General features: G+C 42.4%; 1 protein-coding gene across 4 annotated transcripts in view; it reads left to right on the plus strand.

The window, feature by feature from the left end:
- The window catches only part of Kdm3b (lysine demethylase 3B), a 77356-nt gene that overhangs the window by 56112 nt on the left and 8678 nt on the right, over nucleotides 1-12566 (plus strand). For 2 of the 4 annotated variants that reach the window (XM_042691929.1, XM_042691931.1), the window contains 5 exons: nucleotides 2495-2764; nucleotides 3692-3863; nucleotides 4874-4964; nucleotides 5105-5235; nucleotides 7667-7786. In XM_042691929.1, coding sequence (XP_042547863.1) covers nucleotides 2495-2764; nucleotides 3692-3863; nucleotides 4874-4964; nucleotides 5105-5235; nucleotides 7667-7786 — 784 coding nt within the window. The remainder of the gene's footprint in view (nucleotides 1-2494; nucleotides 2765-3691; nucleotides 3864-4873; nucleotides 4965-5104; nucleotides 5236-7666; nucleotides 7787-12566) is intronic. The other 2 variants (XM_042691930.1, XM_042691932.1) reach the window with 1 other exon arrangement.

The following is a 12566-nucleotide window of genomic DNA, read 5'->3' on the forward strand; positions in this document are numbered from 1 at the left end:
TACCTCCTTGTTCCTCCTGAAATGTCACTTTCTTTCGGTAAGTTTTTTTCTTTGTATAGCAATGTATCTTTCTCTCTTTCTTTCTTTCTTTCTTTCTTTCTTTCTTTCTTTCTTTTTTGGTCTTGTCAGCTTTTCAACTCAGGACCTAGGCACTGTCCCTGAGCTCTCTTGCTCAAGGATAGTGCTCTACCGCTTTAAGCTACAGCACCACTTCCAGTTTTCTGGTGGTTAATTGGAGATTAAGAGTCTCACAGAGACTTTTCAGCCCTAGTTGGCTTCAAACTGTGATCCTCAGATCTTAGCCTCCTGAGTACAGGATTACAGGTGTAATCTGAGTAGCTAGGATTACTGGTACCCATCTTCATATAACAATCTTAATTCCATCATGTTTTTATCCTCCACTTACTTTTTTCTGCTTTATTTTTTTCACAGCACAGTGTTTTGTTTAGTTTCTGTCTCTTGCCTCTCGTAAAGAATAAATATCACGGGCTGAGAAGGTAGCTCAGTGGTAGAGCTCTTGCTTTGCATGCATGAGGCCCTGGGTTCCATTCCTCAGCACCACATAAGCAAAAAGAAAAAAGCCAGAAGTGGCGCTGTGGCTCAAGTGGTAGAGTGCTAGCCTTGAGCTGAAGAGCTGAGGGACAGCGCCCAGGCCCAGAGTTCAGGCCCCACGACTGGACCCAAAAAAAAAGAATAAATATCACTAGTAAAGATCACTAATACCATGGTATCTGACCTATAGTCATATTTAATAAGCCTTATTGAATGAGTTAATTAATTCACAAGGTATAAAATTTAAGAGATACTGGGGCTGGGAAGGTGGCTCAGTGGTAGAGCGCTTGCCTTGCATGCCAGAGGCCCTGGGTTGGATTCCTCAGCACCACATAAGCAAAAAAGAAAAAAAGCCGGAAGTGGCGCTGTGGCACAAGTGGTAGAGCGCTAGCCTTGAGTTGAAGAGCTGAGGGACAGCGCCCAGGCCCAGAGTTCAGGCCCCATGACCGGACCCAAAAAAAAAAAAATTTTTTTTAAGAGATACTATGGGTTTGTTCCTTGTTCTCAGGCATGTCTTTTCTGGGATTGCCATTGTTTCTTGGTGCTATTTTTCAGAAATATTGTCATGTATATAGTTTTTCCCTTCTTTATATAAATGTGTTACAACTTGCTTTCTTGTTTTTCAGTTTATATATCATGCAGGCTATTTCCGATAAATATATAAATATGGTTTTAATTTAAGTACACAATTGACTAAAATATGGCATACTATGGTTGATTTGAGTGTTCAATTTGGGTTGTCTCCTTTTTTTTTTTTTTTTTTTTTTTGTTGGTCATGGGGCTTGAACTCTAGGCCTGAGCACTGTCCCTCAGCTCTTCAGCTCAAGGCGAGCACTCTACCACTTGAGCCACAGTGGTTTATTGGAGATAGGAGTCTCACAGTCTTCCCTGCCCGGGTTGGCTTTGAACCGCAATCCTCAGATCTCAGCCTCCTGAGTAGCTAGGATTATAGACGTGAGCCACCGGCACCTGGCTATTTCCTCTTTTTGATAAGTAACTTATAGAAACAGTTATTCTGTTATTTTTGTAATTGTTCATACCCTGTTCTTTTTTTAGTTTCTTTCTCAGAGTATTATATGAATACATGCTTTTTGTATAGTTATCAAGTTTGCCAGTCTATCCCCTCTTTCATTCAGTGGCTTACAAATGTCACTTTTATGTTTGAGCTGAGCTGTCTCATCAGCTGAAACAAATGAGCAGTGCTCAGTGGCATCCAATTCTTCTTGGACATCCTGGTGCACCCCATTGTTAATGTAGAAAACTACCACTTTGATATATCTCTTCCGTTACTTAATTGAAGTATCCTATCCTTGGGCATGCAAAGCTAGAAAAAAAAGTAGATATCCCCCACCCTTGCCAAACTAAATGATCTTTTTGAAATAAGTTATTTATGTGTCCCATCACATCACCTCTTATTCCCATAGCGTCTCGGGTTTCTGCTCCTGCTTCTTCCCATAATGCTGTGAGTTTCCTCTCAAATGCTGCTTCTTCCAATAATGCACTGGATACCTGCTCAATTGATGAGAAGAGCTGGGTTGGCACATACACAAGTCATTAAGCAGTCATAGCCAAGGGGAAGAAATATTGCAGAAGACCCATATTATAAAACTGCCCTCCAAGAGGGAGATAATTTTTTTGTTTTTGTTTGCTTGTGTTTTTATGCCAGTCCTCAGTGTCTAGGTTCTGTTCCTGAGCTTCTTTTGCTCAAGGCTAGCACTACCACTTAAGCCACAGCTCCACTTCCAATTTTTCGGAGTAGATTATTGGAGATAAGAGTTTCATACTTTCCTGCCTGCGCTGGCATTGAATTGGGATCCTCAGATCTCAGCCTCCTGAGTAGCTAGGATTACAGGCATGAGCTACTGGTGCCCAGCTGAGATAATTTTTTTAATGCTTTTATCCTGATGCCTCAGGCAAGCTTACCTGATGAGTTTGTCTCTGGCAGGGTGCAAAGAACAAGGCCAGTCTACCAAACTTCCTTGACCACATCATTGCCTCAGTGGTAGAAAATAAGAAAACCTCAGATGCTTCAAAGAGGGCATGCAACATGACTGACACCCAAAAGGAAGTGAAGGAAATGGTGATGGGGTTAAATGTTCTGGACCCCCATACTTCTCACTCCTGGCTTTGTGATGGGAGGCTTCTGTGTCTCCACGACCCCAGCAACAAAAACAATTGGAAGATTTTCCGAGAGTGTTGGAAGCAAGGTCAGGTAAGCAAAAATAAATAGTTCTAGGGCCAGCTACATGCATGTCTGTTACAGATCCCAAGATAATCCCAGCTTCTGGGAGGTCTTTTGCCTTTAGACATATTAAGTTTATGTTGTAGGTATTCTTGCTGCTACTTCAAGTTGTCCTGGATTTCCAAAATCAAGGAGATTTCTAAAAATAGATTAGGTCTAGGTGTACTTCTGTTATTTGTTGTACTTTGTGTTGTTTTTATTTTTGACAGTATTATAGCTTGGACTCCAAGGTTTTCTTGGCTGGCACATTTGAGGCACTCCTCCAGCCCTGCTTTTTCACTGATTATGATTATTTTTGAGATGAAGTCTTAGGGACTTTTCTGCCCAGGCTGGCCTTTTACTCAGCCTCCTGATTAGTTAGAGTTATTGGCATGACTCACAGCTGTCTGGTTTGTGTTCTGAAAAGGGCAGATGAAATTCCTGTTAGGTGTTTTGCTGCATCGATGGCACCTTAGGAGAAGAATCCTTAAGTTTGATATTGGGTAGGATAGAGGTGTGAGTGAATGTTTGAGAGCCCTAGAAGTTTATCTAATAGAATAGTGACACTCTGATGCTTACACCTTCACAAGTGCTTGAGGAAGCAGGAGCTTATGGAGTTGTCTAGACAGTTTTTTATTTACAATATGAAAAGGTTGTTTCAAAGTTGTATTTCTCAGCTTTTGGTCCTTTTGCCTCAAAACTAGCGGTAGATACCAGAGCAACAGCAGTGGCATACCTCACAGGGTAACAATCCAACATAGTAATTTAGTTGATGTTTAGAAATCTAACGATTATAAAACTGGGAAAAAAAATAATAGATTTTCATAGAGAAGAGCTTTCCTCAGGAAACCTTCCTTTAGTCTTGAGGCTAACAATATTTCTTAGATAGCTCTGATTGTAATAATTTTGTTTTCACAGCCAGTGCTGGTTTCAGGAGTACATAAAAAGCTCAAATCTGAGCTTTGGAAGCCAGAAGCCTTTAGCCAGGAATTTGGAGACCAGGATGTGGACTTGGTGAACTGCAGGAACTGTGCAATAATTTCTGATGTAAAAGTTCGGGATTTCTGGGATGGCTTTGAGATCATATGCAGTAAGTAACGGTTAAATGTGCCTTGGGATGTTGGGATGTCCTCATAGGATTAAGGACACCAACTCAAAAGGAACTTGGCAAGGCAAAGTTTACTTCTGCAGAGGGTGCATCAACAGCCAAAAATCTGGCAAGCAAACACACAGAGCAAGCAGGCAGGCTGCTCACTTTTATCCCTAACCTAGCAGGCTTTGCCCCTCTGCTTGGATTGGCTGAGCTCAGATTCACAATCTACAAAAGGATGTGGCTTAATTAACAGGAATAGGATTCTAACCGGATGTCTTAATTAAAGTGTAGCAGGAAAAGGATGTAGCTAACCAACAAGGACCAAGCCACCTGGCCAAAGCAGAAACTTTCAGAAAAATGATCCTCACATGATTGACAGAAAGGAATCAACCCACTTTGATAGAAAAGATGGCTTTTCTCACAATAACTTTGATAACTGGTTGAATGATGGCATACTAGCCCTACCTATGAAATAAAATATTATGTCCTCTTGGCAAGAGGAGCCTTCTATACTGGTGCCAACAATTTAGCTTACATGGCAACCCTTTGGCTCTCAGAGCAAGTCTTGGCGTCAGCATGTGAACTGTGGGATGTGCAGAACACTTTCACTCTGAGGAAAGAAGATACAGCATTAAGTAAGGAAAACAAAGTCCATCTAACTTAATCTATTAGATTAACAGATCTGAAAGAAGAGGTTTTGAGCCAAGTGCCGGTGCTCTCAGCTGTAATTCTAGCTACTCAGGAGGCTGAGATCTGAGGATCATGGTTTAAAGCCAGCCCAACTAACCACCAAAAAAAAAAAAAGAAAAGACAGAAGTGGAACTGGCTCAAGTGATAGAGCACCAGACTTGAGTAAACAAAACTCAAGGACAGCGCTCAAGCTGAGTTCAAGCCCTAGTACCAGCACAAAGAAAAAAGAGTTTTTGTCTTCTAAAATCTTTAGTCTCCAGAAAACTGGGCAGCAGCCAGCCCAGCAAATGTTTATGCAAGTGCTGTCTGTCTTCCAGAGAGACTAAGGTCGGAAGATGGGCAGCCAATGGTGCTCAAACTCAAAGACTGGCCTCCTGGGGAAGATTTTCGAGACATGATGCCAACAAGGTTAGTGAATTCTAATGGTGCCCATCTTCAGACTTGTTCCTGACTGAAGCAATTACAAATTAATCATAGAGAAGTGAACTTAACCTCTTCTCTTTCTTCCCCTCTAACAAGCTGAAATCACCATTTCTTCCCTTTTGTAGGTTTGAAGATCTGATGGAGAACCTTCCTCTTCCAGAATATACCAAACGAGATGGCAGGCTCAACCTGGCCTCTAGGCTACCCAGCTACTTTGTAAGGCCTGATCTAGGCCCCAAGATGTACAATGCCTATGGTATGAAAGAGAGGCCAGAATTGCACTTTTGGGGGACTATTGTTCTCACTTCACATATAGATGGACATCTGTGATCAGTGTTGTGTGTAAAGATGATTGAGGAGAGGTGACAGGTGATGGAGAAGATAATAGTATCCAGAGTAGTTTTGAATTGTTTGCTTTTGTCATTACTAATTTGGATATCATCCACATGGGCCCAATACATAACTTATATATCTCCAGGAATTAGTTTCTACTTAAAAAAAAAAAAAAACCTAGTTAATGAGACATACTTTGCCAGGAGCTAGTGGCTCTTTCTTTATAATTCTAGCTACTCAGGTAGCTGAGATCTGAGGATCACTGTTCAGAACTAGCCCTGGAAGAAAAGTTTATGAGCCTTTTTTTTGGGGGGGGGGTGGGAGGAGTCCGGTCGTGGGGCCTGAACTCTGGGCCTGGGCGCTGTCCCTCAGCTCTTCAGCTCAAGGCTAGCGCTCTACCACTTGAGCCACAGCACCACTTCCGGATTTTTTCTTTTTTGCTTATGTGGTGCTGAGGAATCGAACCCAGGGTCTCATGCATGCAAGACAAGCACTCTACCACTGAGTCAACTTCCCAGCCTGAGACTTTTTTTTTTTTTTTTTTAAATTGGTGGTGGGGCTTGAGTTCAGAGCCTGGGCACTGTTCCTAAGCTCTTTTGCTCAAGGTAGTGCTCTACCACTTGGAGCCACAGCACCACTTCCAGATTTTGAGTAGTTGAAGAATTTCACGGGGTCCTTTCTGCCTGTCCTGGCTTTGAACCATGATCTTTAGATCTTAGCCTCCTGAATACTAGGATTACAGGTATGAGCCATGGGTGCCAAGGAGTATATGAGACTCTTATATCTAATAACCAGCAAAAAGCTAGATGAGGAGTTGTGACTCCACTATCTGAGAGCCAGCCTTAAGCAACAAAAGTCAAGCCAAGAATAAGAGGCCTTGGGGCTGGGAAGTGGCTCAGTGGTAGAATGCTTGCCTTGCATGCCTGAGGCCCTGGGTTCGATTCCTCAGCACCACATAAGCAAAAAGAAAAAAGCTGAGGTGGCGCTGTGGCTCAAGTGGTAGAGCACTAGCCTTGAGCTGAAGAGCTGAGGACAGCACCCAGGCCCAGAGTTCAGGCCCCACGACTGGACCCAAAAAAAAAAAAGAGTAAGAGGCCTTGAGTTCAAGTCCTACTACTGGCACCCAAATAAAAATAAAAAGATAAAAGAGACATGGGGCTGGGAAGGTGGCTCAGTGGTAGAATGCTTGCCTTGCATGCATGAAGTCATGGGTTCAATTCCTCAGCACCACATAAGCAGAAAAAGCAGGAAGTGGTGCTATTGCTCAAATGGTAGAGCACTAACATTGAGCTGAAGAGCTGAGGGACAGTGCCCAGGCCCAGAGTTCAGGCCCCACGATTGACCAAAAAGAGAGAGAGAGACAGACAGACATATTCTTGGGGATTTTTGTGTTGTTTTAGATATACATGTGCCAGTACTGGGGTTTGAAGAATATCACTGACTTTTCTGCCTGGTCTGGCATTGAACTGCAACCCTCAGATCTTAACCTCCTGAGTAGTTAGGATTATAGGTGTAAGCCACCAGTTTCCTGGCAGGAATTTAAGGAATTTGATGAAGGCTGAACATCAGGCTACTAGCCATCACTTTGTGAAGTTCAGAAATGACTATGAAAGTTATCTGAATGCCCCTAGTATCTGTTTTGCTTTTCAAAGAGGGTTTTTTTTTTGAAGGGGAGGAGAGGGATTGTCAGTCCTAGAGCTGGAACTATGGTCCTGGGAGCTGTTCCTGAGCTTTGGTGCTCAAGGCTAATGCTCTACCACTTTGAGCCACAGCTCCATTTCTGGAGGGACTATATTTTAGGAAATGATTGGTTTCTTGGTCAGTGCTAATGATAGTGTCACCCAAACTAGAAGTAAACCTTAATCAGTATAATCAAAATGAGAATCCTTCCTTTGTTCCTTCTTTCCTTCCTCCCTTCCTTCTTTCATGTATGTGTATGTATGTCCACGTCTAGATTGTTGACATTGGAATCTAGGGCCTTATGTATGCTTGCCAAGTACTGCCACTAGGCTCTTTTTTTGTGTGTGTCAGTTCTGGGACTTCATCTCAGGGCCTGGGCACTGTCTGTGAGCTTCTTTTGCTCAAGGCTAGCACTCTACCACTTGAACCACAGCACTAGTTAGGGCTTTTTCTGTTTATGTGGTACTGAGGAATCAAACCCAGGGCTTCATTCATGCTAGACAAGCACTCTACCACTAAGCCACATTCCCAGCCCCAGTGCTGACTTCTTAATAATATACTTCATTCTCTCAGTGGTACTCATTTAAATACTCTTGAGCATATTTTCAGTGATAGGATCTTTATAGATTTAGGATATTGTTACTTCACCTTGAATGTCTTTCTTTTACCTTTAGGATTGATAACAGCAGAAGATAGAAGAGTTGGCACAACAAATCTTCACTTAGATGTGTCTGATGCTGTTAATGTGATGGTGTATGTTGGGATCCCCATTGGGGAGGGTGCCCATGACGAAGGTATGATTTCTAGAAAAATTGCTTCAGATACTAAGGCTTACTTAGTCTCAGAATTAACTTTTCCTACTTAGTTAAGGACTTTTTCTTTCTTTTCCACTCTGCTTTCTTTATCTCTTTTTATTCTCCCAAGGGAAAATTTCTCCCAGGCCTCATACGTAGTTAGTATTCAGTGAACAGTGTTAGACAGAGTTCTAGCAGAGTACAGTGCTTATGTACCTTTGACCAGCATCTTTATCTTTCTGGAGTACTGCCCTTTCCTACTGAGTGTATAACCTCACAATGAGGAATGGAAGAAGCTTTCAGAGAGCTCTCCATCTATTTGTCTCACTAGCCAGATCAGCTGTGGGGTAACATGGTAAAACCAAGTTACCTGCATAAAAATGAAACGCAAGCCAGTGCCAGTGACTCACCTGTAATCCTACCTACTCAGGAGGCTGAGATCTGAAGACTGTGATTCAAAACCAGCCCAGGCAAGAAAGACTGTGAGACTCTATCTCCAATAAAGTACCAAAAAGCTGGAAGTAGAGCTGTGGCTCAAGTGGCAGAGCACTAGCCTGGAGCAAAAGAAGCTAAGGAACAGCATCCAGGCCCTGAGTTCAAGCCCCAGGACCAACACACACACACACACCCAAGAAACATAAAAATGATATTTTTGCTGTATCTGAATTCCCTTCCACCTCTTATCTAAATATTATCTTAAGAGCACTCAATAGGCTGTGAGCCCATTGTATTAATGTCCAATTGGGCAGGATGATTTAGAGAACAGCCCAAATCCCAAAGTTAAAATTAATGTATTTATAATGAAAGTTTCAAAAAAAATGAGATGATTTTTTAAGGTAACTTAAGAATCGGAAAGGGCTGGGAAGGTGGCTCAGTGGTAGAGCACTTGCCTTGAATGCATGAGGCCCTGGGCTCGATTCCTCAGCACCACATAAGCAAAAAGAAAAAACCCGGAAGTGGTGCTGTGACTCAAGTGGTAGAGCGCTAGCTTTGAACTGAAGAGCTGAGGGACAGTGCCCAGGCCCAGAGTTCAGGCCCCACGACTGGACCCAAAAAAAAAAAAAAGAATCAGAAGGTTCAGAAACCTTAGTATATTTTTTGTTAAACATTTGCTTTTGTGTGTGTGATGATAGTGTGGCTTGTGCTCAGAGCTCACTTTTTTTTTTTTTTTTTTTTTTTTTGTGGGTCATGGGGCTTGAACTCTGGGCCTGGGTGCTGTCCCTCAGCTCTTTAGCTCAAGGCCACAGCACCACTTACAGTTTTCTGGTGGTTTATTGTAGATAAGAGTCTCACAGACTTTCCTGCATGGGCTGGTTTTGAATGTTATCCTCAGCCTTTTTAGTAGCTAGATTTACAGGCGTGGGCTACCGGTGCCCAGCCAGAGCTCAAACTTTTTTTTTTCTTTAGTTTTATTTATTTATTTTTTTAATTTTTTTAGGGCTTTTTTTTTATTATTGTGAAAATACTGTACAGAGGGGTTACAATTACATGGGCAAGATGAGTACATTTCTTATCAAGCATTGTAGCCTCCTCCTTTGTTTCCCCTTCCCATTCCTTCCCATCCTCACCCCACCCCCTCACTCAATCCCCCCCTTCCCCCCCTGCACTAGTTGTAAAGTTCGTTTTCGACATAACGACTTGTACATCTCATTGTTGCAATGGGTCTACCTGTATCCCTAGTTTAGCTATTTTACTTAAGGCTGAGAGTGCTTGCCTAACATGAATGAAGCCCTGGGTTCAATTGCTCAGTACCATATAAACAGAAAAAGCTGGAAGTGGCACTGTGGCTCAAGTGGTAGAGTGCTAGCCTTGAGCAAAAGAGGCTCAGGGACAGTGTCCAGGCCCAGAGTTCAACCCAGGACTGGCTCACTCCTGTAATCCTAGCTACTCAGGAGGTTTAGATCTGAGGATTGTGGTTCAAAGCTAGTGGGGCAAGAAAGTCCATGAAACCACCAGAAAACAGGAAATGGTGCTGTGGCTCAGGTGGTAGAGTGCTCACCTTGAGCTGATTTTGTTTGTTTGTTTTTGTTTTGGTCAGTTGTGAGGTTTGAACTCTGCCTGGGCGCTGTCCCTCACCTCTTTAGCTCTCATTTGAGCCACAGCTCCATTTCTGGTTTTCTGGTGCTTAATTGGAGATAGTAGTCTCACGAAGTTTCCTGCCTGGGCTGCCTTTGAACCATGATCCTCAGATCTTAGCCTCCTAAGTAGCTAGAATTATAGGCATGAGCCACTGGTGCCCTGCTCAAGGCTACTTAACCACTCAAGTACTCTTAACCACTTGAGCCACACCTCCACTTCTGGCTTTTAGCTGGTTTAAAAGTATTTTAGATTTATTTGCTCAGGCTGGCTTTGAACATTGATCCTCAGTTCTCAGCCTCTTGCATAGCTAGGATTATTAGATATGAGCCATTGGTATCCAGCTAACCTTTGTTTTTGATGCTATGTACTTATAAACCTTTCCATTATATTTTCTTTTAGGGAATTATAATAGACCTTCATTAAAAGTCAACTTTCCAAATTGCCAGAAAAGCTCTGAGATTTTGACAAATCCACACAATGCAAGACTCCATTTACTTGCAAATCTTGTTTCTTAATAATCTGCAAGTTACATGCAAAATAACACAGTTATTTGCATGGTACCTGTCAGGACCAGGGACAATGCCTAGGCTCTGAGTTCAAGCCACAGGGCACACACACACATACATACAATACCATAGTTAGCTGGGTACTGATGACTCATACCTGTAATCCTAGGCACTCAGAAGGCTGAGATCTGAGAATCAAGAGTCACCAGACAGACAAATCTAAAAGACTCTTATTTTCAGTTAACCAGCAAAAAAGCTGAAAGTGAACATATGGCTCAGTGGTAGAATACCAGCCAGGAGCGAAAAATCCAACAGAGCTCAAGGCCCTGAGTTTACTATAGAGTGAATGAGGGTGAATATGAATTATGAAAAGGAAACAATGAAACCAGTTGAAAATGTTCTAAGAAGGAGGAAAGCAGGATGAAACAGGTTGATGGAGGGAGGCTTATGAGGTACATTGTATACATGTATAGAGAGGTCACAATGAAGCCAGGTGCTGGTGGCTCATGCCTGTAATCCTAGCTACTCAGGAGGCTAAGATCTGAGGATCACAGTTCAAAACCAGCCAGGGCAGGAAAGTACATGAGACTCTTATCTCTAATAAACCACTAGAAAACTGGAAGTGGTGCTGTGGCTCAAGCGGTAGAGTACTTACCTTGAGCTGAAGAACTGAGGAACAGTGCCTAGGCCCAGTTCAAGCCACATGACCAACAACAAAAAAAAAAATAAAAAAGAAAAGAAAGGTCACAATGAAATTCCACTTGTACAACTAATGTATGCTAATAAAAAAAATTACAAATTGGGTACCAGTGGCTCACACCTGTAATCCTAGCTTTTCAGGAGGCTGAAATATGAGGATTGTGATTCAAAGCCAGCCCAGGTAGGAAAATCCATGAGACATCTCCAATTAATTACCAAAAAGCCACAAGTGGAACTGTGGCTCAAAGTGGTAGAGTACTAGCCTTGAGCACAAAAGTTCAGGGACAGCGTCCAAGCCCTGAGTTTAAGCCTGAGGACAACACAAAAATAAGATGGTGATATTGAAATAACCTGAAAGTTAAATATAACAGGTATATAGTTTGACCAAAAAAAGTGCCTTAAAGCCAGATATGCATACTTGTCATCCAGGCACTAAGGAGCAGTACAGAAGGAGATCAGAAGTTTTAGGTCAACCTGTGCTACACAGTGAAAGCCTTTTATGCTTCCATTCCTCCTCTTCTACCATCCAAAACAACAACAAAAAAAGGACGAAACTATATATCCCAGAAGGCTGAGTTCCTGTTAAGTCCTTATTTCCTCATTCTTTTTTTTTTTTTTTTTTTTTTGGGGGGGGGTGGGAAGGGTCTGGTCGTGGGGTCTGAACTCTGGGCCTGGGCGCTGTCCCTCAGCTCTTCAGCTCAAGGCTAGTGCTCTACCACTTAAGCCACAGCACCACTTCCTTCTTTTTGCTTGTGTGGTGCTGAGGAATCAAACTCAGGGCCTCATGCATGCAAGGCAAGCACTCTACCACTGAGCCACCTTCTCAGCCCTTGAGTTCCTGTTAAGTAAGGAAAGTTAAGAAAGGTTTACTATTTCTTATTCTGTGTGGAGGGAGATTAGACCAATATGAATTGTGATCATTTGTTTCTTCAATACTGGAGTTTGAACTCAGGGCCCTGGCTGTCAGGAAAACACTCTTATAATTTGAGTCATGCCCCCTCTGTACAGTATTTTCACAATTTAAAAAAAAAAAAGAAATGTACTCATTATCTTGCCCATGTAATTGTAACTCCTCTGTACAATATTTTCACAATTAAAAAAAATTTAACACTGGAAAAAAATAAAAAGAAAATACAAAAAAAATAATAATTTGAGCCATGCCTATAGCCTGAATTTTAATTCTTTGTGATAATACTCTATCAAGAAATGAAGAAAAATAGAAACCAAACTTGAAGTAGACATTATGCTTTTCTCAGAAGTACTGAAATGAGGGGCTGGGAAGGTGGCTCAGTGGTAGAGCGCTTGCCTTGAATGCATGAGGCCCTGGGTTCCATTCCTCAGCACCATATAAGCAAAAAGAAAAAAGCCGTAAGTGGTGCTGTGGCTCAGTGGTAGAGCGCTAGCCTTGAGCTGAAGAGCTGAAGGACAGCGCCCAGGCCCAGAGTTCAGGCCCCACGACCGGACCCAAAAAAAAGAAGTACTGAAATGAGGGCTGA

Source organism: Dipodomys spectabilis, unplaced genomic scaffold, assembly GCF_019054845.1.
Source record: "Dipodomys spectabilis isolate Male_0828 unplaced genomic scaffold, ASM1905484v1 ptg000147l, whole genome shotgun sequence".
Taxonomy (NCBI): domain Eukaryota; kingdom Metazoa; phylum Chordata; class Mammalia; order Rodentia; family Heteromyidae; genus Dipodomys; species Dipodomys spectabilis.